At 40.1% G+C, this 27,439-nt stretch overlaps 1 protein-coding gene across 2 annotated transcripts in view; it reads left to right on the forward strand.

The window, feature by feature from the left end:
* Positions 1-20,019, forward strand: part of NEDD4 (NEDD4 E3 ubiquitin protein ligase) — a 128,414-nt gene extending 108,395 nt beyond the window's left edge. Inside the window, exons 13-29 of one of the 2 annotated variants that reach the window (XM_073303793.1) lie at positions 154-273; positions 2,275-2,478; positions 5,522-5,599; positions 5,880-5,934; positions 6,030-6,088; positions 6,640-6,705; positions 9,191-9,420; positions 10,073-10,194; positions 10,293-10,363; positions 13,104-13,199; positions 14,324-14,397; positions 14,571-14,631; positions 16,137-16,196; positions 16,280-16,387; positions 17,025-17,121; positions 17,667-17,739; positions 17,829-20,012. In XM_073303793.1, the coding sequence (XP_073159894.1) occupies positions 154-273; positions 2,275-2,478; positions 5,522-5,599; positions 5,880-5,934; positions 6,030-6,088; positions 6,640-6,705; positions 9,191-9,420; positions 10,073-10,194; positions 10,293-10,363; positions 13,104-13,199; positions 14,324-14,397; positions 14,571-14,631; positions 16,137-16,196; positions 16,280-16,387; positions 17,025-17,121; positions 17,667-17,739; positions 17,829-17,931 (1,677 nt within the window). In that variant the 3' untranslated portion in view covers positions 17,932-20,012. Of the gene's footprint in view, positions 1-153; positions 274-2,274; positions 2,479-5,521; positions 5,600-5,879; positions 5,935-6,029; positions 6,089-6,639; positions 6,706-9,190; positions 9,421-10,072; positions 10,195-10,292; positions 10,364-13,103; positions 13,200-14,323; positions 14,398-14,570; positions 14,632-16,136; positions 16,197-16,279; positions 16,388-17,024; positions 17,122-17,666; positions 17,740-17,828 lie in introns of both variants that reach the window. The other variant, XM_073303794.1, reaches the window with a different exon arrangement.
* Positions 20,020-27,439: the final 7,420 nt, after the last annotated feature.

Here is a 27,439-nt window from a genome sequence, read left to right on the forward strand (position 1 = left end):
TTGAGAGATAAGGATGTGGTTGACTTCTCTGGTGTCATGTTATCCAATATGGATTTAAACAACTAAAAACTTTCCCTTTATGACTTCTGATTTGGGAAAATCTGATGGATGAAGTCTATTTGCTAGTCAGTAATTTTTTCCTCTTAATTTTAGTTACTCCCTACTTCATCTGGATTACCTCCAGGTTGGGAAGAAAGGCAAGATGAAAAAGGAAGGTCATATTATATAGATCACAATTCCAGAACTACTACCTGGGTAAAACCTGTTGTGCAGGTATTTTTGAGTTCTCTCCATTGTTTCATTCGTATATCCTGGAATGAAAAGATATTGAATAGCTATACATATCAAATAATCTTTTTAAATACACTGCACAATTACTGAACTTGTCTAGAGACCAGTTCGATGAAACCAAATGTCTGAAATATGTAAACCATGTTAAAGACTAGTGGTCTATATGTGAGGGGTATGGGGCTGGTATTTTTCATATGTTAAACCAGTCCTCTTTATTATTGCTGTATTGCAAGTGTTCTTTTTTCAGAACTCCTGGTACGCATCCTTATATAAATCCAGATGTTTCTGAATTAGTAAATGACAAGTTTTCTTCTGTCAGTGAGATCCTTCAAATTCTTAAACCAGAGTGGGGTACAAACACTAACTTATTCTCTAATTATACAAATTGAAATTTCTCTGATCCTTTAATGTGTCAGATGACCTATCACCCTACCTCTTTCTAGGCCATTGATTTGTATGAGGCGTCACAAAACAGACATCCTTTGCTTCAAAGAAGTTGCATTGTAATATGTATTAACAGTGGGAAGCCTTGACAACCCGTTTTTTTCCTCAATTCTCCTCTAGTCCCGCTTCAAGAAGTTTTTAAGGAAATTCTTATTGCCTTAAAATTTTACGTGGAGAATCTGAATATCTGACTGTACTACAAGGGTTATTTTTTATGTAAATGTCCACATTTATCAAATGCATTTTAATGTATAGAACCTCATGTATTAAACAATACAAGATGTGTAAATGGGCCAGGTAATCATGCCCTGAAACATCTTAATATTGTGAGAGGCCTTTAAGACTGCAGTAAACTTTGAGACCTTAATCAGTGGCTTATCACTCAGTTTTGCTGATACTTGGCTTGAGCAAATCTGTGTAATGTGTAGTAGTAGTCTTATGAAAAAGTCACCACCAATCAAAGATACAGGTACTACAGTAGAAAGAAGTATGTTGATCTCCAAGGAAAGACAATAGCTTTCTTACCTACCAATGGGAAGGGAGTCCCAGTCTACACAACATGATACATGACAAAATAATTTAGCAAAAAGAAAAGGAGTACTTGTGGCACCTTAGAGACTAACCAATTTATTTGAGCATGAGCTTTCGTGAGCTACAGCTCACTTCATCGGATGCTCAAATAAATTGGTTAGTCTCTAAGGTGCCACAAGTACTCCTTTTCTTTTTGCGAAGACAGACTAACACGGCTGTTACTCTGAAACGAAAATAATTTAGAGTACACTGCTCCCCCTCGTGACAACTTGAGGAGAGTCAGCCTCAGTACAACTACAGCAATTAAATGTAAACTGATAATAGAAACTTACATTTGGAGCTAGATTTGGAGTACACTTTCAGCACTCCTTCTGTTCTGAGCAAAGGCATTGTTGTATATCTTAAATTTCTCATTAGTGTGAATACTCTGTTACAGTGTTGATTGTTGTATTGAAACATACTGCTTCAGAGACAGTGCTGCATCTCTTGTGAGAGTAAGAGGGACTCTTACTGGGAACAACAGGGAAACAAAAGTAGTTTATTTTGATAGGAATTCACTATGCTCACTTGAGGGTTTAAATGTTCCACTGGCATTATCTAATTTTGACATGCCTGCAATGAGATCATACTCCTGTATCTATCATATCAGTCAATGATTTGATTATGATGTCAGATTGAGTTGAGTATTGAGAGAATTAAATGGAGAGTTTAGTAACAGGAGAGAATTATTTGGGAGAACCTTATTTGAACAAATTATATTTGAGTAACAAAAGGGTTGCGGAACACTCTCCGGAAAAACAAAAATAATGGAAGGACTCAGAGTAATTATATTTAACTTTCCCAGATACGAAGGTGTCTCTTTACAGTAAACAAATTAGGACCACTCCATTCACATCTCCAAAAGCCCCTTGCTATTTTCAGCTTTAACATGAATTGTTAACATTGCACTGGCTTTGTGTTCAGACCAAAATGTACATAACTTTATTTTTCTCCTCTAATATGTGACAGACTATAATAGAAACAAGTCAACTATCAAGTGTCCAAAGTACTTCTACAGGACGTCAACCACAAACATCAAGTGATCCATCACAACAGTCTTCTAATCAACAAGCTGAAGTCGAGCAAGGATTTCTCCCTAAAGGCTGGGAAGTCCGACATGCACCAAATGGGAGACCATTCTTTATTGATCACAATACCAAAACTACTACATGGGTAACTTGCTTTCAATTCAAAAGTAATCTCCTAAAGTCAAATCCTGGCCCCATTATAGTCAATGGCAAAGTGCCATTGACTTAACTGGGGCCAGGATTGCATCACGTATCTTTTTTCGAAGTAGTGTTATCCTATTATAGATTTAATGTGTTAGTTGTGTCAGTCAAACTAGTGGTTGTGCCAGTAACCTATTCATAGTATTTATGTTCCTGCCTCATGCAGGAGGTGGTATACTGTCAACTTCTCTCATTGAATCAGTAAGGAAGTAAGAGGGCTCTGTAGGACATATCAGGGATGGCGAAATCAGGGGACAGGAAGGGCCTAGTGCCTCTGCAATGGAAATATTGGAGAAGACTAATGTATGTTTCTGGCCCCCTAATGTTTTTTGCCTCCACAATATCTCATGGAATCAAGAGCAGAACTCTGTTTCCACACACAAGAAGGTGGAGGTGAGAGTGGGACCCAGAGGGAAGGGCTCCCGCTGCAGTGCACAAGATCAGACTGCCTGCCACAGAGCGGGTAGGAGCAACTCTCCTCTCCTTTCCTCTCCCATCTTTCCAGCCATCGTGGGTCCCAGTGGAGACATCAGGCCCGAAGGAGGGGCAGGAGCATGTGCCCAGCCACCAGGGCTAGGTGCGAGTAATGGGGCATCAACACATAGTGCACCAGCTGCTAGGAGGGGTGGGGAAGCACAGTACAATAAAGAACTGCTGTAGGAATGGCAATAGGAACTGCTGGAAATACCTTTTCCCAGCTGGGAGCTGGCTGTTCCTCTTCCTCCCCCACCAGCTGCACCCAACCAAGTTTCAGTCGCTCCCCCTCTTATCCTTCCGTTGGGTAATCAAGGCTGATGTATGTAGGTGAACACCTGTACTAAGAAGAAATTGATCGGTAAAGGAATCTCTCTTGCAGCTGTGAAACGCCTATATTTTGGCAGATGACTGTCCTACAGCAGTTTTGTAAGACTGTTGGAGGTGGTTGCAGGCATGTGCTGTTAGTGGAAAACACCTTTGTAAACTTCAGGTTTGTCTACATGGGGAAGCTAGCACTCAGTGAGCTAGGGTGTAAATTTAAAGCACACTCTCTACACTAGCTTCCATGTAGCTACTCTTACTGCACACTAAGGGCATGTCTACACTTGCCATGGATCAGTGCTGTGGCAGTCGATCCACTGGGGGTCGATGTAGCAGCTCTACTGAAGACCCGCTAAATCGACTGCCAATCACTTTCCCATTGATCCTGGTATTTCACCAGAACAAGAAGTATAAGTTAAGTTGACGGGAGAGTGTCTCGCGTCGACCCAGCCTGGTGTAGACACCGCAATAAGTTAGCCTAAGGTACATCGACTCCAGCTATGTTATTCACATAGCTGGAGTTGCATAATTAGGTCCACCTAGGGACCTGCCATAAGAGTGCCATCAGTGTTATACCAATAAAATAAAAACCGGCAGGATCTTATTAAAGGGGAAAAGGCAAAATGCCACATTTATTGTGAATACAGAAAGAATCATAGTAAGCAGTTAGTTATAGCTATAACATTCCATTCAATCTCATATTTATTCACACACACACTCACACACACGTTCTGCAAGGTTGTTATCATAGTTAACAGCCTTAGAGTTGCTCATGCCAAGCCACTGGCCACGTGGCCTGGACGTGAGGAGGGAGCAGGGCCTTGTCAGATGCTCATCTGATGCTCCTGGAAGTTGGTTTGCAGAATCAGACTCCAAAGTTCTCACTTTCCAGAGTCCATTTTTATAGGAATTTCTTCCTATGCCAGTCTATGGGAATTGCTTCATCATGCTGTTGCTGAATCAGTCAGCAGATGGCACATTCCTGACGGCTCCGTGCTGCCCGATGTTATCTTGTTCTTTGGTTCTCCCATTCTTGAGGCTGTTGGGTGGATTCCAGTCTGCCCTCCAGGGGTCCTCTGATTATTTCCACTTGATGCCTTCTTCGGCTGATGGACACTGGATTCTTAGTCTGGCACCTCCCTGATCATTCAGTTATTATCCACACCAAGCATCCGTCCACATACATCCTCTATCTCAATCACTATTGTTAACAAAGCGAGATGAATACAACAAAAGAGCGGGGAGTCTCTGGCTGCTGTTTCTGTTGGTACAGAGTATTGCTTTGAGTCTCTCTCTCTTTCTTTCTCTGTGTGAGTAGTTGTTACAAAGAATTGCTTTGAGAACAGACTCTGTCTCAGAATGTACTAACACAGTTAGCAGCTTGCAAGTTTCACACATAGAGGGAGAGAAACAGTACCAAAAACCAAGAGACCTCTTAATTAATAATACCCTGGAATTTAAACCGTGATTTTAATACAGAACTTCTTTAATATGATCCAACATCAGGTGGTTTAGCTTAATACACTTTTGAAGTGCATTAAGTTAACGTGTACAAAGGCACTCTTACTGCTCAGGAAGACTATCCACATGGGGAGTTAGTGTGGAGTAGCTAATAAGCACAGCTGTAAATCTTACTACCGTGAACTTACCTCATATACAATTCAGGTTGTGTAGGGGTATCCATGAATTTTTAAAACTACAGCATACAGTACAGATCATCTTTGTGAATCCGGTCTTAGTGAATAGTTTAAATATTTGAAGATCCAAACCTTCCCAGACAGCGAGTTAGGGCTCTTTTCAGGTGGGAGAGAAACATTCAGATTTAGGTACTAGATTCAAAATGAAGAGTAGTCTCTTGGTTGCAGAAGAATTTCACTCAGAAAATCAAGGTGTTCCAAAGACATTTTGTGGAATGGTTAACCTGGGTTCAACTCTTCTTAAACTAAATTGGATTCATGAATATTGTTGCTAATAAAATGAGAATTTAGATAAGCCTGGAAACTTGAAGGTGACCATAAGCAAATGGAGGATTGAAAATCCCTGTGACTCTACTTTGGCTGGGAAATGTGTATTAATTGTCTAGCTCTGAGTAAGGGTAGTCTTACTTGGTCATTACAAAATCAGGAAAACATTAAAGTAGCATTAATCCTTTTCTCTTTGTTAACAAGTGTTTTATTATGTTTTCAAAGGAAGATCCAAGATTGAAAATTCCAGCTCATCTGAGGAAAAAGACATCACTAGATCCTGTAGATTTAGGCCCCTTGCCAGTAAGTGAAATTTTTTTTTTTATTCTGAGGCTGATCTAATTTAAATATTTAAACTATCTCTAAATTTAGTGCAAACAAAATTATGATACACTTTTAATATATTTAATATAAAGTATATAGCCAACACTCAAATTTTGAATCACATTGCTGAGACTTCAGTGATTGTAACTTGCTATAATATACAAATACTGCAATTCACTTACTATAGTGATTAAATTGTTAGCATTTGTTGCAAACAGGATGTATAAGAATTAGTATTAAAAGATCACTTTTCTTATAGCCAGGATGGGAAGAGAGAACTCACACAGATGGAAGAATATTCTACATAAACCATAGTATGTACAATATAGTATCTCCTTGTAAGTTGCTATGTAATTTATTACTGAATCAGATCTAAATTGGTGACACTAACTTAAAAAATGTCTTGCAGATACAAAAAAAACACAATGGGAAGATCCTCGGTTGCAGAATGTAGCAATAACTGGACCAGTAAGACTTTTTATATAGATTTGTATATTTTTGCAAAAAAATATTAACAGAAATTAAATGAAATTTTACCACTATTATCAAATATTCAGTCTGGAGTGCCTATTGTCTGTAGTGCTTGAACTTAACAGACTTGAGAAGGCATATCTGAAAGTGAAATATCTATTTCTAGATCTGTTACCCTTAGAAATAATCTTTAAATGAAGAAGAAACATTGAGTCCATGCAGAAAGCAGAGAATTTCCTCAATAGAGAAAGCAATATTTTCGAAGTTACTAATCAACTCTGTGTGATATTTAGCTGTGTTGTGCAAAATAAGACTAATTTAATCCTTGACCTAACATAAACTTTCAGAAAATTAAACTTTTCTTTAAAAGAAATGTATTTCTGTTCCAAAAGGAAATTAACTTTCTAGCTTTGATACTTAATGTGACAGATAAAACTGCCAGCAATACTAATTGCAAATTACAATTTCAGACCGGATTTCAGTTTCAAAATATTGATTTTTTTTTTTTATTAATGAAGTGTCTTATTTCAATAATTGTTTGTTCAAAGGCTGTGCCTTACTCCAGGGATTATAAACGAAAATATGAATTCTTCAGAAAGAAGTTGAAGAAGCAGGTTAGTGATCTAGTAATACCTTACAAAAATGTGAGAAACCTCTTTCAATATAAACTCAATAGGCTAGATTTTCCAAAGCTTACTCCATTCCAAGAGCAACATATGGGGGCTGAAAAGCAATCCATTCAGGCAGCTGACAGTTTTCCCCATCGGGAGCTTTCAGATGGCGTAAACCCAATGTGCTTGACCTCTCCCTCTTGACACTAGCATAAAGAGCATGTCTGGGGGAGAGGAAGGAGGAAGTATGGCTGGAGCAGGCTGTGTTCTGATGACTCTCAACTAACCTAAGAGCATTCCTGAGGCTTCTATAACTAATGCAGGAAGTCAGGGTAGTGCAGATTTTCTCTAAGAATCAAGGAGCCATAACCAACTCCCTGGTGGTCATGATCTCCCTCCTCACCCATCGCTACCGGCTCTGTCTTTGTAAATGTGGACTAAGGGCTTATCTATACAGTTTGGCAATATGGACTAGAGAGATGTTGATACAGAAATATGTTAATGTGCACTTGGGAACTTTTGGTTTGTGCCATCAGGGATGACATGGGCCATTTAATGCAACATTTTGGTGCATTTTAGAATTCACATCCCTCTAGTGCACTTTGCCACACTGCGTAGACAAGCTGTAAGCTAGGGACTGCATTGAAAATTACTGAACTTATTGTACGTGATCTGTTGAGAACTGGAAAAACATAATGTGAAGAAATTTTGGTGCCAGTGTGCCATCTGGCATCAGGGCACTTGGTTTGATATCCATACTAGGGATATCGTTACCTGTACTCCTTGTGACACTGAATGCTGGTGACTCTGTATGCTGCACTATACCAGAGGGGAGATATTGGAAGAACTTTGGAACAGCATCACTTAATGGTGTTTGCTATCATTCAATTTAGGAATGCAGCTGGTTAGATCATAGATAGTATGGCCTAATCATCAACCAAATATTGAATATTTAATATTGGGACCTAGGATCAAGATTTTAGAGGGACTCAGCAATGAAGACTGAACATATTTAGTCCATCATTGATTAATATAGTGTAGCTTGAAATTCTTATTGTTTCAATAAATAGTTAACATTGAAAAATTGGAGGGAGTTCAGAAAAGAGCTACAAAAATTATTCAAAGTGTGGAAAACATGCCTGATAGATTTAGCTTCTTAAATTTCTCACTGCGTAATTTATCCAAGAGACAGTTCAGAGGTTACTTGATCGCTGTCTACAAGTACGTATATAAAGAAGAGATTTCTGATGATAGATAATTGTTTAGTACAAAAAGGCATAATGATATCCAGTGGTTGGAAGATGCAACTAGACAACTCAGACTAGAGAGAAGGCACATTTTTAACTGTGAGGGTAACTAAACATTGGAGCAACTTACCTAGGGATATGGTGGATTCTCCACTATTTAATTATTTTCAATCAAGATTGGATATCTTTCTGGCAGATATTGTGTGGCTCAAACAGAAGTTTTGGGCTTGATTGCAGAACTTATTGGGGATGGCTCTCTGACCATTATTATGCAGAAGTCACACTAGATCATAATAGTTCTTTCTGGCCTTAAAATATCATAATATTTACCACAATACAAAATTTACACATGTTCAAAGCAAAAGTATTGTATGGATTATGAGCATGAAGCAAAAATGAGTGGAAAGAACAAAAGCTGACATGCAAATAATATTAAAGAACGTATACAGAGTGGCCAACCAGAACATGTGTTTTATATCCGTATGAAAATTTTAGGTTAGACATGTACTTCACTTGTAAAAACAGATAACTTCCCTAATGTTTCAAGCTTATGTTTTCTGAACAGAAAAGCATCTTGAAGAAATTCTACATTTGGTACACTTCATTCTGTTATGTGCACCTGGTCTAGTAAACCCAGACTGCATTTTATACAGCATGATCCTAATATAGGAAGTGATAGTGAGCTCAACCATGCAACATAATCATATCAGTTTGTGACAATCATATTCCTTAAGAATGAAATAAAATGTTCACTGTTTGTCGTCTTAATCACCACAAACTTGATTATTTATGTAATAATATGCGCCTGGATGCCATATGCAAAAGGAGAGGAAGATCTTAGGGGCAGTGGACTAGAAATTGGAATAAATAAATAGAAAGTCTATGAGCAAAATGCTTTATGACTGCAGATTAAATTAAAATGTTTGGGGTTAATCTTAAACATATGATGTAATTACTGTACAGTATTAAAGCATTCTACACTTTGATATCCTTTCAACAACAAAGCAGATGCTCAATCACAGTAAGCATTTATTTTAACATATGACTTCCTTAATGGGGAGTAGAACCTGGTGTATAAATCTCTCCATGCTGTTTAAATCTTCTGAAAATAGCCATTTTTTCAACCATGTTATGTTGCATATCCACAGAACATACTATTGAAATAAAGTGACATGCATGTCATCTTTTGACTTTGCCTTATTGAATTTTTCAGTTCTCCTATTTTTCCTATTCCTTTTCAGAGTGATATTCCAAACAGATTTGAAATGAAACTTCACCGTACAACAATCCTTGAAGATTCTTACAGAAGAATTATAGCTGTAAAGAGAGCAGATTTCCTTAAAGCAAGACTCTGGATTGAGTTTGATGGTGAAAAAGGCTTAGATTATGGAGGAGTGGCCAGAGAATGGTTCTTCCTTCTCTCTAAAGAAATGTTTAATCCCTATTATGGATTGTTTGAATATTCTGCCACGTAAGTAAAAAAGAAAATGCAAGTTGGGGAAAGTAGCTTCAGTTTAATCTCTGACATAAACTGAAAATAATAACTTTTGCAGCATTTAAGGAAGTTTTTTGGTACATAGTACTGTTGGCTCAGCAAGAGAACATTGTGCTGTCCCAGAAACCATAGTCCTATATTTTGCTGACAGTCTGAAATGAACCTTCGTAGTCTTTATACAGACAAAAGTCAGTTTGCAGCCAATGTCTCTGTTCCTATAATTTTATCACATTCATGATTGGCTATATATTTAGAACAAACACGATAGCATTTCTTCTTGAATTAATGCGTGTGTCCATTCTCACTTTACAGAAATGACTGAACAAATTTTGTAATATAAGAGGGAGTTAACGATAACAAACAAAACACACAGGGTGAAACCCTGATCCCATTAAAATAATTTTACCATTTGCTTCAGTGGGGCCATGACTTCACTGATAGTTTCTATTTGTGTTTCAGAATTTCAGTCCTACTAAATTTAGTTGCCTGCACTGAACATGCTTTTAATATTAAACTAGTAACTGTATAAACCACGTGTTTTTATGAGAGATACTAAGATTTCTTTCAAATCATTTGCTGTGGTAATTGTTCATGCAAGATTTTGCAAGTGGTGTTTTCCTCCTCTTAGGGATAACTACACTCTGCAGATCAATCCAAACTCTGGATTATGCAATGAAGATCATCTCTCATACTTCAAGTTTATAGGACGTGTAGCTGGAATGGCCGTTTACCATGGCAAGCTACTGGATGGTTAGTATTTATTCTTCATAATACAGTATGCAGATCAATATTGTGTTTTGAATTTGATTTATCTAACTTGAATACTCTTTACTCTTTCCTCTTTCAAGGCTTTTTTATTCGACCTTTTTATAAGATGATGCTTCAAAAACCAATAACACTTCAAGATATGGAATCTGTGGTATGTCAATTCTGTTCCCGTTATCCATGTTACATTTTAATATTTACACTAAAAGTTTTTGAATACTAAATATTTAAAACAAATGTACACTTGAATCTTTAGCTCCTTGCTTTTTAAAACAAAATACTACGGGTAAAATTTTCAGAGATGTTGAAGTGGTTTAGAAGCCTGAGGTCAACAAAAAGTCACTGGGTCCTAGGCTACGAACTCATTTAAGCTCTCTTGAAAACTTTACTCTAAACCATCTGTGATGTTCACTTAAATTATTTCTAGGACAGCAATGTTGTTTAATGTCTTATCACAAAGGACCAAGAGTTGGGTTTCCTGTCTTCTTCCTAGTTCACTACTAATTTTCTGCCGTATGATTATCAAAAGCAGTATATACCTTCCACACCGGGATATTGGGTAGCTTAATTAATACAAAGTATTCTGAGATCCTTAAAATAAATGTCATAAATGCAAAGTGTTATCTTTTATTACAGTTTTTGTTCCCATAGTACTAAAGGTCTTGCATTAAATTTTCACCCTTTTGAGGTTCCATCTTTGGGAACCAGATGCCACATTATGGAAAATATTGTTCCAGTGACAGCATCTGGATTTTTGATGGGCCCCATCTAGAACAGTTGTTTTAGAGTATTCTGTTTAGAATATTCTATTCAGTGCCACTGTTCTTTTCTGTAATGTATACAGTTAATATAAATAGACCACATTGGAATCTTTTTGTTCTGACAGTAACAAAGATCTTGCCTTAAAATTTTACCCTTAATGGGATTCCATCTTTTTTTGTACTATTGCATCCTCTGAATGCTTTACGTTCTCAGACCCTTTATAGTTATGCTGAGCAATATAGAAGAGAAGAATACTCCAGAGAAGTCTAAAATGTAAGGTCACAACAATGTGTACAAAACATCTTATCACCATCTTATGTTATATCAGCACTGAAGATATTTCAGGACTTCAATTTTAAACTTTTTTAACCTATGTTTCTTCTCTGAGTGTTCATGTACACAGATTTCATTCTTGGTGTGCATGCATGTGAAATTGGATTCTTTTGAATAGTAGTGTGTCTCGAGTGTGTACCTATCCCCACTGCCAGGATCACGGCAGGCTCTGATTCCCACTCCCTCCTCCTGAGCTGGTGACAGAGAGCTTCTCCTAGGGCTCCATCCTCCAGAAGTTTTAAGGTGGAGTCCCATACCAATCCCTTGGCATGCAAATCCAAGTTGACATCAACTGTCCTTTCCTATTCCAAGAACTTCGTTGCTGCCGAAATCTCTAGGAAGACAGTCTTGGTGCCAAATATAGTGATACCAAGGTTGCCATCCACGTAGGCACTGGAAGTCATGGCATTAAGCACTCCCATACTAAGACCCCTTTCCTCAGCATATGCTACCTGCTGTCTACGTCAGCACTACTACCATATGTGGTACCAAGATCTTCCTGTGGCACTGGGATTCTCCTTTCATTGAGAGGCTATGGGAGGTCATTACTAAACCACCCACCCAAGCTTCCAGATCAGATGCTGGTTTTGGTAAGGCTGTTCTACAGTCTATAATTAGGCCTCCACTTCCCCATGTAGTGCTGTGGCAATTGCTTGTTACTTGCCAACAGTGGAATCCATAGATAGTCTTTCAGAGAATAAGAGAGAACTATTATTTACCTTAAAATAACTATGGTTCTTTGAGAGGCGGTGTCCACCCAGATTCAATGACTTGTCCTCCTTCCCCACTGATTGGAGTCTTGCTCCTTTTGGATTCCTATTGGTGGTGTAAATGAGTGAGGGTTGCAGCTGCCACACCCTTTATGCCCTCACCTACAGCAAGGCAGAAGGTACTCAGGTCCCGGGCAACTCCCTGGACTCTTCTGTTCAAAAGAATCTGATCTCATTCACATGGGATATGTGCTTACCAAGCGTGGAACCTGTGGCAACAACAAATCTTGAACCACGGTCATTGTAAGGTAACTGACCATTCTATATCTTAATATCTAATAAAGCGTTTTCTGGCTAATTTCCAGAGTTTGATCATTTTGAGAATGAAAGACTAGTGACCAAATACTAACGGCAGCATCTAACTTTCTCAGGCTTGATCTACTTTTTCCAGATTTTTTTAGCTCACATAGCAAACTAGAAGATTCATATTTTGCAAGAGGTTTGAAAAGTTCTACTACAGCAGGAGTCCCTGCATGCAGACTGGAGAATCAAAGCAGTAGCCCAAACATACTCATATTTTAGAGTTTATCTAATCCTTCACCCCATGCCCATCTTGAATAGTACTTTAAACAGAGTACCCTCCTTTATTGGGAGGGTGTAACTTGTGGTGGTCAATACCCCATCCTGCTAATGGATAAGGAATGGTATTGAAATTGGCAAAGGAGAGAGTAGGTACTATCCATTGTTCTTGGCATTTGAGGATACTGGTTAAAGTGAATGAAAGAAAATACTTTATTCTTTGACCAAATTCTTCTCCTTTGTTTTGAAATTTTACCGTGCAAAAAACAATGAGTTGTGCCTCACTTTTGAAGTACTGAAATGTAATTCCTTTGGTCTTCAGTGTTGAAGGAAGTGATTTGTCTCTGTGTTTTTAACCAGACAAATATAAGTAGTTACTCTGTTTACAGTGAGTTTAATGAAGACCTCAATCTTTATTCAGTTGTGTTGGGTATAAATGTGGAACATGCTCTGTTTGTTTCAAGTAAGTCTTCTATACTTATTTATTAAGCATGCAACTTTCATTTTTAGGATAGTGAATATTACAATTCTCTGAGATGGATTCTTGAAAATGATCCAACAGAATTGGATCTCAGGTTTATTGTTGATGAAGAACTATTTGGACAGGTTTGTATATTGATGTTTCATCTATTCTACTTTACATTTGTACAGTGGAACTGAGTGGTTTTCTCTGTACAGTACTTAAAAATAGGATAATGTGATAAATACACATGCACTTCAGAATTGTGTTGGGCTGTTCACTCCTGCTTCTTCCTGTGGCTTGTACATGATAACTTAATGTTTTGCTAAAGTAGTTGTAATTTGAGAAATGACTGGGAAATGGCTGTTTCAGCAAAGCTTTTGACACAATAAATTGTTCTTTTGACTAAACAGCAGCTACCTCTTTAGAATACAGCTGTTGTGGTGAATACTTCTGCAGATTAAAATGTCCTGTCACTTAAGTCTTAACGAAAGCTGCATCCTTGTGATGGTTCTAGAAGTGCTGGAAATGAATAGAGCTATTTTTAAAAAATACTGTTAGAAGTAGGTTCCCTTGACAAGTGTGACCATGCTTTTTTGAGTTACACAAGCAAAACTATGGAACAAACTTTTTTATGTCAGTGGAGAAAATCTGTGCAGGACTTAAGTAATGTGGATCTACCACTGGTCTTGCACAGAAATCCCAGTTTACAATGATTAACTAGATATAAGCACACTAGTAGGTTTTATGGTTCTGTGGGGGCATGGCCTTAAAGTAATTAAGATTGCAAGACAGGAAGATAAAAATCTAGATGTGTAACAGGCTGAAAACTCAGGCTGTATACTGAGGTTCTGGTAATACTAAACCACTGTGTAGCAGATGTGTGTGTCAGTGCTCTGCTCACCAAAAATGCTGTAACTGTTTTGTAGGTGTTTTTCTAAGAAATCTTGAGGAAAAAGTTTGGCTCACTGCAAGTGCAGATTGTGAAGTTAGTAAAAATATACAGTATTACTGAAAACTTCTGTGCACACTTAGTGATTTACTGTACTTGATTCAGATAACTGAGCTGTTACACAATTCAGTGATGCCAGATTGCAATGTATGTATGTCTAATATAAAAATGGTATTTATTCTGGTGGCATGAGAGAGTGGTGCTATCTGTCATAGTTTTCAGATTCTTGAAGAATTAAAGTGAATTAAAAAATACTTAATATTTAAACTTGTATTCTGTTGAGCACATACTTTGTGTAAAAGTGTGTGTCTTGTTTAGACCCATCAACATGAGCTGAAAAGTGGTGGATCAGAAATAGTTGTCACCAACAAGAACAAGCGAGACTACATTCAGTAAGTAGTTGGACAGTCTATGGAATATACCTCACCTCATTCCAGTTTCTCTAAATACAGGGTGGTCTTGGTATTTTGTGTTCCGTTGAGCTTCTGATTGTCTTGCAGCAAGCAGTAGCCTTGACGTGGTATGTGCATTGTTTGTACTTCAAATATTCAGTTTTATTTTACAGTCTTGTAATTCAATGGAGATTTGTGAGCAGAGTCCAGAAGCAGATGGCTGCCTTTAAAGAGGTATTAATTTCTAAATACACTGTATCTTTTAAAAATCTTTCATACCCAATATTAAGAAAAATCTTTTGTAACACAACATCAAGATTCACAGGCTAGGTTGCTATGACTGTAAAAGAGGCAGAGCAATCAGATATTTAGTGGTGTATGGGTTCAGCTCTGAGTTACTTTAATGATGCAGCACTATTGTTAAAACACTTATCAGCTTTTTCGTTATCAATCTCCCGTCACATGCCTAAAAATTAACTTATTGTCCAATCCTGAACAATCCTAGTTGAAATACAAATGATTTTTTTTACAAATTCTGAAATCATTTTTTATAGTTTTAAGTAACAAAAGTATAAATAAAATTAAGTTTACTGGAATTAAGTGACTTTAACTAATTTTTCTCCTCTTTATACAAATGACACTCTGTAAATCACTAGCTCAGTGGTTCCCAAACTGGTTTGTGAATCATTGGTGGTCCATGAAGAGCTAGCCAGTCACACAATGTTGGCTTTCCTGACTTTCCAGCTGCTAAACACTATTATAGGCTAATAAGCAGATACATATACTTTTCCATGTGTAGGAAATTACTATACTTGCCACAGTACAGTAATTGCCACAGGGATGTTGTGATTGTGAATGGACAGAGCAGGAGGAGCAGAAGTCTCAGTAATAAGTGGGAGAGGAGCTGGTGAATGAGCTGGTCTTCTCTGATTCGGCCTGCTCTTTTTAAAACAAAAAAACACCCTGTACCCTATGAGCAAATTAATGCCCTGCATTATTACAAAGTTTGTATGGTTTTCAGTAAATAAGGATGACACTGACTGATTGATGAGCATAAATATTCAACAGCTGTCTCATTGACTGAGCATATTCTATCCTGTTCATTGAATGAAGCAGGAGTCCTGTGGAAAAAAATTTAATGGAATTAGACTAGCATAATGAATATGCACAAGGGGCAGAAATTTTTATCCAACAGAAGTAGAATTGAGATTTCTGGATTTTATTCCTGGTTCTGGGTCTCCCATGGAAGACACTTGGATTCTATTTGGGGCTCTTCCAGAATTGACTATGTGCAACTTGCCAGATCCTTCATTATATCCTCTGTGAAATGGGAGAAATTATTTATGAGCTTCCGAAGTCAGGAATATAAGGCCTTGACCAGTATTCATGGATAAAAATGGACAGAAGTGGTAATGTCAGCATGAGCATGCCCAGTGTAGCTGGAACAACATTGAAACTGTTTCAGTTTGCATTGGAAGCCAAATCTGTTTCCAGCATTCCCCAGGAATGATGGAACAAAGTTTTCATACAGTCACCTTTGCACCCTGCCCTCTCAGGATCTGCATGAAGTACAGCTTAGCCAGACCCAAAATTGTGGCCAGGTGTGTTTGAAAACAGTGCTGTATTTAATGTAATGCCTTGCCTGTAACTCTTGGAACGTGGAGATCTAACTCTTAATGGGTGGGAGGGGCAGTTTAAAATATAACTTGGTTTTCAGCATTTTTTTTCCTATATTTTAGGGGTTTTTTGAACTAATATCACAAGATCTAATCAAAATTTTTGATGAAAATGAACTAGAGGTAAGTGTATCATAGAACAGGAAACAAATTCTGTTGGAACCATATTTTGTTGACTTACGTTTTGGTATTTCTCATTTGTGTAGTTACTAATGTGTGGACTGGGAGATGTAGATGTGGCTGACTGGAAGCTATATACAAAATACAAAAATGGCTACAGCATAAATCACCAAGTTATACAGTGGTTTTGGAAGGTAACAACAAGCTCTAACTTACTATTTATGCAAAAATCTACATTTTTAAAACTGCTGTTTATCAGCTATACAGATATATTATTTGTTTAATAGAAAAAAGTAAATATTTGTACATGAAAGCTACAAACAGGGAACATAAGAACTAGAAATGATGCATGTTTAGGAATATAATACAGTATTGATATTTATCCCCTTCAAAAAGCTGTATAGGCTGCTGGGGTTAAATACACTCACTGTAGCTATTCAGGCATAATTATAATACTAAAGAGGTATTAAACTCTTGTGTTTAAGTTACAGGAATCTGGCTGCTTGTTTTATAACATCAACAAACTTCAAAGAAAGTAGGGGCCAAATGTGGGAGGGAAGTATTTTAACTGCCTTCTGAGTCAGTAACCCTGCTGTTACTGTGCTACTAACTAATTGAAGGTGAAAAAAGATTCAACCAAAATATGTAGACTTCATGGCTTTTAACAGCATGCAGAGAAATAAGTTGTATTTATTATAGAAAATAACAAGAATTAGGCTACCCTTAAGATGTAGAAAAATAAATAGTGTATCTCATAAAATTGCTAACCAGTGTAACATTAAAAAATTGAACTCTTTCAACTAAGTCTTTAAATATAATTGCCCTGTACAGGCAGTGTTAATGATGGATTCTGAGAAGCGAATAAGATTACTTCAGTTTGTCACTGGCACATCCCGTGTACCTATGAATGGATTTGCTGAGTTGTATGGTGAGTTCTTATAGTGCCATTCTCCCAAATTGTTAACTGGGCTAATCGACATAAAGAACCTGCTTTTCAAACTGTCATGATGATTCACCATTTGACTTGAACCATATGCCTATTACATAACAATTTAAAAAATGCAATTGTGTTTAAACCGTTAAGTAGCAATTTGTAACTAGTTAGAAGTATCATTTAACCACACATGGACAAGATATAGTAATATATATCAGTATGAAAATTGTTCCTTGTAGAGCATTGATCTGTCAGCTACTACTGCTATAAATATGCACCCTTAGACTTCAGTATTGGTGTATAAAAAAATCTCTTGCAGTAAATGTGTATCCAGAAATATTTAGAAAGCAATCATTGGAACATACGCACACTGCCTTTGAGTCATGTGTACAACATCCACTGATATCAGAAGTTCTACCATAAAACTAGAGCAATATATTGAAAAGACTTAAATCTCCCCCCCAAAAAAAAAAAAAAAAGCAAGAAAGAGAGAGACTCACAGAATGGAATGAATCTCAAAGCATTACTTCTTCCTGTAGGTTCAAATGGACCACAGTTGTTTACAGTTGAACAGTGGGGCACCCCAGAAAAACTGCCAAGAGCTCATACCTGGTAAATATTCTCTTAACTTACGTAGATTTTCATGTGTTGAGAAGTAACTTTGATCACAAAAACTTAAGAGCTTTCTTCCTTTTTTTCAGTTTTAATCGCTTGGATTTGCCTCCATATGAGTCATTTGAAGATTTATGGGACAAACTTCTGATAGCAATTGAAAATACTCAGGGTTTTGATGGGGTTGATTAGGCCGTTCAACATGCTATGTTGTTCCAGTGCTGCCATTTCTTTTTAAGGGTTTACAAACCATTTAAATATTTCCAGGGAACCTACTGTTGCATACAGTTATTTGGCTATTGAACTTTCATAGTGTAATTTGTAAAACAAATAAGTGTTAAAAATTCACCAACTTAAATACATTTTGCCATTTTCAGTAATGCGTATTTTATTAGTGGCTACAAAATGTACAGTGAGTAGCTTAACCCCACCAATGCCTCAAAGAGTAAAATGTCTTTCAACAATTACCTCTTCTACAGTATTTGCCAGATTGTCCTACATTAAACTACTGAAAGTAAAACTGTGAAACAATGTTTGCGAGTGTACATTTGAAACATTGCTGCTCTTTTGAAGAGTAACTGAAATGATTAAACGGTTTGAGGAAATTCAGTATAATGCAATATCCTATTCTGTGCTGCTTCAGGCTGTTTGACAGATCTGCCCAAAGCACCTTATTATTTAGCATATTGGGTAAAACATTGGAAAGCATTTGCATTTCTTACTCACGTCAGCTTGCAGAATATGGACTGACTTATATAAGGTTTTTTAAGAATTCTGTTTCTGCCTTGCTTTTGTTAAAATACAGTTTTGACAAAACCAAGAACTTTTGTAAGACACACTTGAGTAGCATATTTCTGACTTGTAATAAGAAATTATATTCTTTTGTCTGAATTCATATGCTGCCGTTCGTTTCTTGAGTTTTAATCAGATTTTGATAAATGTTAACAATGGATAATGTTTTCAGTTCAGCCTTTTGCAACAAAATAAATCTTAAGGCAGAATTTGTCTGAATACCACAGAGTATTAGCTAAAATTGACAGTTAAATGCCTTTGTTATCCATTCTTGCAGTATTGCACAACAAAACAGTAAGGACATGTTTACAGGGTTTTATGGGCCAAATTCAGCCATCTGATATGTGCAAACTTCATTGACATCAATGGGAATTGGGCATATGAATCCAGGAGCAGAATTTGGCCCTATAATATGTTTACAGGTTATGCTTGTTTCTATAGCTGCATTTTTATATTTTTTATTTCTTCTCTGTTAGTCTAGAAACCAAATTTGTTCATACGGTATAACCAAAGTCCTAGCCAATAATGTGTAATTTATTGTAGGTCAGCTCTTCTTATAAACTTAGCTTGTTGTGTTTTGTACCTGTGGATATTTTGATATGAGTGTCAGCACTGGTTATTTTGGCAAGTGCTGGTTAAAATGATTATCAAACTGAATTCTGAAAAATATATAGGTTTACATACCTGGCATGCTTTAATTTGAACATTTTGTTAACCAATATGATCTCTGAGGAAATTACAGTACATAGCTTTGGCCAGCAATTTTTTATTCAGTCACTGTCTTTTAAATATGCAAAAACAAAAGTGTAGATCATCTCTATAAAGACATGTAAATTATGTAACAAATATCGGTCTTAAGGGATATTTAAAATCCCACTTTGTTTTATTCTTCTTTAAATTGGTCTTTAATGCTGAGTATTACATGTAAATAAAAGTAACTTATACAAAATTCTGATAATCTAGATGCAGTTTTGTAAAACTTGGAATGATATATCAGTAAATCTGTATAGATTTGAATGTAGCAGTATTTGTTGCGTACTTTAAAATATAAAATATTCACAAATAAAGATCCTGAAGCAGTAAATAAAAATTTATTCTAATAAAGAAATTGTGATTCATTGAATTCAAATTCAAGTCAAGAAGCTTAAAGAAGCATTTAGTTCTCAGTTCAGACTTGTTAATGTATTGAGAAGACTTATAGAAGCACTGCTCTGCAGTGCTTTGACTATCCTTCCCCATCCCCAAGATGTACACAAGTAATGTGGATGGATTTTTTTAAAAGGTCTAGATAATTTTCACCATTAATTGCCTGAGTAGATATGAAAGCATTACTCATAGGAAGATTTTTAGGGTGAAACTGTGGTTCCATTTAAGTTTTGCCACTGACTTTAATGGGACCAGGATTTAGTTAGCCCTTAATCTTAGAAGGATATTGGACTAAATGGACCAAAGTTCCAACCTCATTTCACATTTTCTGGTCACATAGAAGAACACAATCTGTTTTGAACTTGAACAAAGTTTTAATACACACTATGGGAGCAGGAGTGACATCAAATTTAAATTTGTAGCAGATACTGCAGACCAAGAATGCATAAGTTGCAATAAACTAAACTTAAAACATACATATGTATTTAAATTTTCCATATTGGTTTGGTATGGATTGGGTGCATTTGCACAGAATGACACTTCAAAAATAATGACTTTTAAAAAAAAAAACAACAACTTGTCTCTTTTTGGATCCCTTCAGCAAAAAACAGCTACAATATTTGGCTCCTACATTATAGCTGCTAATAGAACAATAACAATTAGAAACAAGTACCCTTTTTACTCTTTATTTTAAAAGTTACTGTTAAATAGCTCAGTTCCATCTTATATTTGTAAGTGTTGACACTATTTTCACTATGTAAGTTACTATAACCATGTTTTCCACCCAGAAATTAGTTGACACAATGTATCAGACACAGCAGATATTTTCTGCATATGTCTTAGGCCAGTGGTTCTCAACCAGGGATACGTAAAGGTCTTTCAGGGGGTACATCAACTCATCTAGCTTTTTGCCTAGTTTTACAACAGGCTACATAAAAAGCATTCGCCAAGTCGGTACAAACTAAAATTTCATACAGACAGTGACTTTATACTGCTCTATAGACTATACACTGTAAGTACAATATTTATATTCCAGTGGATTTATTTTATTATTATAAGATAAAAATGAGAAAATAAGCAACTTTTCAGTAATAGTGTGCTGTGACACTTCTGTATTTTTGTCTGATTTTTGTAAGCATCATTTTTAAGTGAGGTGAAATTTGGGGGTACGCAAGACAAATCAGACTCCTGAAAGGGGTTCAGTAGTATGGAGAGGTTGAGAGCCATTGTCTTAGGCTGACAGTGTTTATGCATAGGCTTTGCTTTGACACTGGTTTATTTAATGAGACAATGTTGCAGGCAAGAAAGTAGGACAGCTTCTTCCAGCACAGAAGTTCCAGCCTAGGAACCCAACATAGGATTTTCCCTGCACGCCACTCTACTGCCTCTATCACAGGTCAAGAGTTGCAGACGTTCATGGAGCCAGTACTAACTCAGATGATGGATATGGTGGTCTGAGCCTTAGGAAGCTCTCATACATGTGTCCCTAGTTGACTGTCCCCCCAGACCTGAATTTAGCCCCTTTCACCCATGTGTCCTTCAGCCTCATTAGGCTCCCAAAAGGTGCTGGTGATCCAGGTAAAGGATGCAAACATCCTTGTTTGTTTCCTTGCTAGTTAAGCCTTTCACCAGAATGAATGTTACTTAATCCACAAAAGTAAGTGACTGAAGTGGTAGCTGTTCTTGGCATAGTTACTCTCAATAACTTTAAGATGATAAGAGACAAAAATCCTCCTGCAGGACATCACAGCCTTCTGGAGGGTCAATACAGTCGCAAGGCACTTCAAGCAGTGCAGTTTCTCCCTCCAAGTCCCCTAGTTGGCCTTAAAAAAGTCATACTGAAATATACAAAGGTATGAAAAAAAACCCCTGGGAATGACAGAAACATTGTTGTGTGACAGGTAAGGTAATGGGACACAACCCAAAATGTTAAGGAATACCGGTAAGTTATGGATAAGTATCCTTTGTTCCTTCCTGCTAACTATTACTTACAATGCTGTCAATGTGCTCTACCATTTCTTAAGGTATTCACTTCCATCTCCAACAGTTACTGAAATGTATTATGCATCCCAGCTGCATTACCTGCTCTAGCACATATCCTTAACGTCAACCAAAGCAAAGTTAAAACAACAACTCCCCACATATGACAGTTGGATGTGCCAATCTATTGATAAACCATATGAGGTCACTGTTAGTCTGTTAAGGTGCAAGCTTGACTAGAGAAAGGAAATCACTAAAGAATGACTCACCTGCCTTGGTGACTAAGCCTAATGGAGAGGGGAGTTGGATTGCAGAGTGTGGGGGAGAGAGGCTTGCCGGCAAGCACAACTGGGTAGGCTCCTAACCTTGGCCACTGTGCTCTTATTGTGCCTAATACCACTAACATAAATATTTTGTGTAGAACATGCCATGGGCTTTTGGTATTCATGTTCAAACAGGGCATCTCTCTCAGCCCTGAGACCTAGATGCAGAATAGATTTCACTGTAGTTAAGTCTTCATCCTCTGAAAAGATAATTGAGTCAATCCCACTGTAACAGAACTTGTGGTTCTTCTTTTTCGTGCTCATGTCCATTCAACTTACGTGTGTGTGCTTGCCAAATGCACTGGTGCCGGAAGTTTTCTCCCTCAGCAGCGTCCATAGGGGACCAGTTATGGTGCCCCTGGAGTGGCATGCACATGCTGCAGTATATAGGGCGCCCCAGCTCCCCCTACCCTCAGTTCTTTCTTGCCACCAGTGACAGTGTTGGAACTCTTGCTGCTTCAGCTAGTGTAGTTGCTTTCTCGTTCATACGAACTTGTTGATTTTTTTATTATAGTGTATATAGTTTTCCTGTTAGTAAATCCCTTAGTTATAGTTAGAGACTTCATGGGTCCCAAACGGGACTTTGCCTCGGCACAGGGCATACCCCCCTTCCCAGGTTTTAAGCCCTGTGATGGCTGCAAGAGGCCCATGCCCATTAGCGATCCACACAGCAGCTGTCTGTCTTGCTTGGGCAAAGGGCACATTAGTGAAAAGTGCAAAATTTGCAATTCCTTCAAGCCAAGGACTAAGGAGGACCATGATATTCGTTTAAGAGCACTCCCTATGGAGTCGGCCCTCACCCCAGCAGTGGAGCAATGGTCCAACGTGGGGCCGAGCAACTGTGATCGCGGTACACGGTGTCCCACTGGGACCATCCACTGGCCGGCACCAGTCCCCCTCTGTGGCTCTGGCCAAGAAGACAGTGTGAGGTGGGTCTCCAACCTCCCGCAAGCAGGGACAGCAAGTTTGTACAATTTTTGGTGGTGGCCAGAATGGGTCCAAGTCTCCTCCTCCCCCGCACGCACTTGCCTTGTAAGCAGAAATATATTTTTTAAAATAACGTAAAAATGTGAGGGCTCTTGGGTGGGGGCTGGGGCTGAGGTGTTTGGGGTGTGGGAGGGGTTTGGGCAGAGGGTTGGGGTGCAGGGGTGAGGGCTGCAGCGTGGGGCTGGGGATGAGGGGTTTACAGTACAGGAGGGGGCTCAGGGCTTTAGTAGAGGGTTGGGGTGCTGGGGGATGAGGGCTTTGGCTTGGGGTGCAGGCAGTGGGGTGGGGCAGGGCCAGGAATGAGGCATATGGGGTGCAGGTAGGCTGCCCCTGGCTGAGGCCAGGGAGGAGGATTCCCCACAGCCCTCTCCCTGCTGGCAGCAGCGAGCTCTGGTACGCTCCCCTTGCACCACTGTCATTGCATGTGTTTCTAGGGCCCCTCTCAGGTCCCTCGCCTCCCCTGTGATAGGTGCGATGGGTAGGGGGGCTGCCATCATGTGTGCGCCTCCTCCCCTGCTACTGCCCCTCATTGTAGCCTCACTGGAGGTGGGGGATGGGGCCACTCCTTGCCCAGCATGGGGCAGAAGCAGTGGTGGTAGGTGGGGTGGGGGACCCTGTGCTGGTGGAAGGTCCCACTGGAAAAGGGAAGGGTCAGGGACAGCTTGTGGTTGGGGGGTGCTAGGACCCTGCAGCAGCAGTTGATGCCAGGAGCCGGCAGAATGCAGTACAGAGCTGCAGGGGGCAGCTGCCTGCTACCCAGGGTATAGGCAGGGATGCTCAGGGGAGGTGCGCAGGGGCAGCAGGTGGGGCCGGGGGAGAGACCTGGCCCCAAACATTGGTGGAGCCAGGCCCCCATGCCCTGAATAATTCTGGAGCATGGGCACCATGGGCCCATATAACTCATCCGCAAGGGAAAGGATAAGACTGAGTGAGAGCTAGGTCCCGGGCCAGGCAAGTCTTTACCCCCGTCAGGAACTGGGGCCCAAGCTCCAGTTGAGTGGTGTAGCCCAGCCCGCTCCCCACAGGCCACCCTGGATAGTGGCAGAGGCCTCTGTCAGCTCCAGGTACCATCCACACCAGAGGCCCTGCAGGCAGCACAGGAGATCATGATCCTCCCGGTGCTGCCAACACTGGCTCCAGTGGTTCCCCAGTCACAGGGTAAATCCGCGTTCAGATCACCATGGTCCCCACCTCAGCACCAGCACTCGCCCTCCGGTAGCCGTCACATCTCTGACTGAAAGACCTACACAGCACAGCACAGCCCCATTCAGTCCACGAACCTTGGGCACGGGCAAAGAGGCTTGAGGCACAGCTCGCCGGCACAGACTTCTGGAGGCACACGCCCCCTGGCAGGAGTACCAGTCCTGGTACCCAGTATCTCCAAGAACCCGGTATCAATCCAGAGACCAGTCGACGGATCGACACTACGATTCTTCCGACTGTCACCAATTCCTTAGAAGGGCGTCACCACATGCTGGTGCTTTCCGGCACCGGGCACATTCTGATTCATGGTCCCATGCCTCATTCTGGTACCGTTCGTCAAGAGTGAGATGTATATTGCCGGCTCCAGGCTGTCACGGATCCGTCAAGCACCGCAGGTCCCCAAGACCCCCTTCCAGATCGGACTCCAGGCGGAGTGACTGGCACCGATCCACTCTGTCCTGGTCACCTGGGAGCGACCACTCGGGATCCAGCCCTGGTTCTGAACAAGGTTCCCTGATGGTGGGACAAGCTCCGACACCAGCGGTACCGGCTACGTCATTGGCACCGAAACTGGCCCCGTGGCCTCAAGCCCAGTGTTTGGCGCCATGGTACCCACAGAACCCACAGGGGTTCACCCAGCCCCCCAGGCTTCCTGCTCAGGGTCCGGAGCCTCAGAGAGACCAGCTGCCTCTGTCTCCCACCCTCCTCCAGTACACGAAGCCTGGGACACAAGGACTCTGCAGGTCCAAGAGGGAGTAGGGGAGCAGGCTATGACGTTATTGACAAGAACTGTGACTGTATCAATTATTGTTGCAATCATGGACCTATAGTTGCAACAAATCTTGTATAAAGTAGGTCAAGTAAGCTGTCTATGGAAAGGTTGTAATTTGCTGATTATGATTATGCTGTCTGTATGTGTGTATCATTTTTGTATTTGAAGTTATGAATATTGGCTATGTACTTGTATCTCAATGTGTTTGATTCTAAGTAGCATCAGTGAAGCATTTGGTCAGATTCTTGGGAAAGGACTGAGTAAGTGCCCAATCAAGAAACACTTAACTGACAATGGACTTTGGGAGACACCAATCCACATCTGAGCTTCCTGGGAACATTCAAACTAACATGTAAACAATGGCATTGACCTGCAAAAAGCTGAATCATTCATGGATGTGTGACTTGCCCAGGTGGCTACAAACTCCATCTTGTTGCTATGATTTTGCACAGAAGAACAAAGGGGTTTCCGCCCACAAGAGAGAGAATATAAAAGACCCTGGAAGCATCTCCATTTTGTCTTCAGTTGGCTCTCAAGATGTCCTCTACACCCCAAAGAGATGTCTGAAAAAAACTGGGCGAAAGGACTGTAACTTCGTGGGTATGAGTGATTGCTGAACCCAGGCCATAAACCACAAGGTTGGTCTGAAAAGGATTGGGCACAGACTAGGAAGGAGTCTAGTCTGTGAAAGAAGCTTATTGGAACATCTCTGAGAGTGAGATTTACCTGTATTCAGTTTCCTCCTGTATTAGGCTTAGACTTGCATGTTTTGTTTTATTTTGCTTGGTAACTTACTTTGTTCTGTCTGTTATTACTTGGAACCACTTAAATCCTACATTTTATACTTAATAAAATCACTTTTGCTTATTAATTAACCCCAGAGTAAGTAATTCATACCCTGGGGAGCAAACAGCAAACTCTCTATCAGTGTTACAGAGGGCAGAAAATTTATGAGTTTACCCTGTATAAGCTTTACACAGAGTAAAACGGATTCATTTGGGATTTAGGCTCCCAGAAAGACTGAATACTGGGTGCTGGGAAAATGCCTGTTAACTGAGAAGCCCTGGGCTAAGTGAATCTTAGGTTCTGTGAACTGCAGGGGAGCATGGCCCAATCTTTTGGTCATGCTGTAGCCAAATGGTGTGTTCAGCTCAGCAAGATGGGAGTGGAGGGAAGCCTTCTCTGGCAGGGGGGTTTGTTCTCAGTGGTATCCCAGCACATCTAGTGACAGTCTTGAGGGAGTTTTTGTAACCCAACCGTCACATAGGCCACTGGGCCACCAATGGTTGTGGAGGACCCTACGGCACTGGCATCTTCCTCATAATCACCAGATGAAGCTATAACAGGGCGCCCTTCCCCAGTTCCTCCGGATGACGCTAAAGCACACCGGGAACTACTGAAGAGGGTCACCGTCAACCTGGGCCTTAAGGCAAAGGAGTTAGAGGAGCCCTTGGACTCTCTCTTCGATGTCCTCTGCTCCACAGCACCGGCCAGGGTGGCTCTGCCCCTTCGTGAAGGGGTCTCAAAGATTACCAATGCCCTGTGGCAAACTCCCTCCTCCCTACCACCCATCTCCAAGAGGACTGAGTGCAAGTACTTTGTGCTATCCAAAGGCCATGAGTATCTGTACACCCACCTTGCTCCCAATTTCCTAGTGGTAGAGGCGGTTAACCACAGGGAGTGACAGGGTCAACCTGAGGCTACCCCTAAGAATAAAGACTCCAAGAGACTAGACTTGTTTGGGCGTAAAATTTATTCATCCTCTAGTCTCCAGTGGAGGGTAGCCAACCATCAGGCCCTCCTGGAATGCCATGACTTTAACATGTGGCAAGCCATGGCCAAGTTCGAGGGCTCCCTTCCTGAGGCTTCTAGAAAGGAGTTCTGGGCAATCATAGAGGAGGGCACAACTGTGGCCAGAGCAACGCTCCAGGCAGTGGTGGAGGCAGCAGTCACTGCTGCTCAAACTATGGCCTCAGCTGTCGCTCTGTGCCAGGCATCCTGGCTCCTCCTCTCTGGCTTGTCCATGGAGGCGCATCAGTCAATGCAAGACCTCCCCTTCAATGGGAAAGCCCCATTTGCGGAACAGACGGACAATAAGTTCCATGGCCTCAAGGACTTCTGCATGACCCTTAAAACATTGGGCCTGTACATTCCCGGCCCTGCCCACAAGTGGTTCAAGCCACAGCAGCCTTAGGGCCAGGGGAACCACGCTCACCAGGAGCCTCCCCATAAGAAATCCAGAGGCTTCAAGCAGTGTCCTAGCCACCAGCCTCCGCAGGCTTCCCAGTCCTGCTCGACCCGCAATAAGCAGGCAGTTAAGCGCCCATTTTGAGGGTATGCCCGAGGGTGACCTACTGGACTGTTCTCAGGATCCTTCCTCCCCTATTTTTGCCAACTGCCTTTCTCCTTTCCTCCCTGCATGGGCATCTATAACATCAAACCAAGGGGTCCTCAGTGACAGCACCATGGGTATTTACCAAATGCATGTCGGTGGTGG

Source organism: Lepidochelys kempii, chromosome 10 (genome assembly GCF_965140265.1).
Source record: "Lepidochelys kempii isolate rLepKem1 chromosome 10, rLepKem1.hap2, whole genome shotgun sequence".
In the NCBI taxonomy this organism is placed as follows: domain Eukaryota; kingdom Metazoa; phylum Chordata; order Testudines; family Cheloniidae; genus Lepidochelys; species Lepidochelys kempii.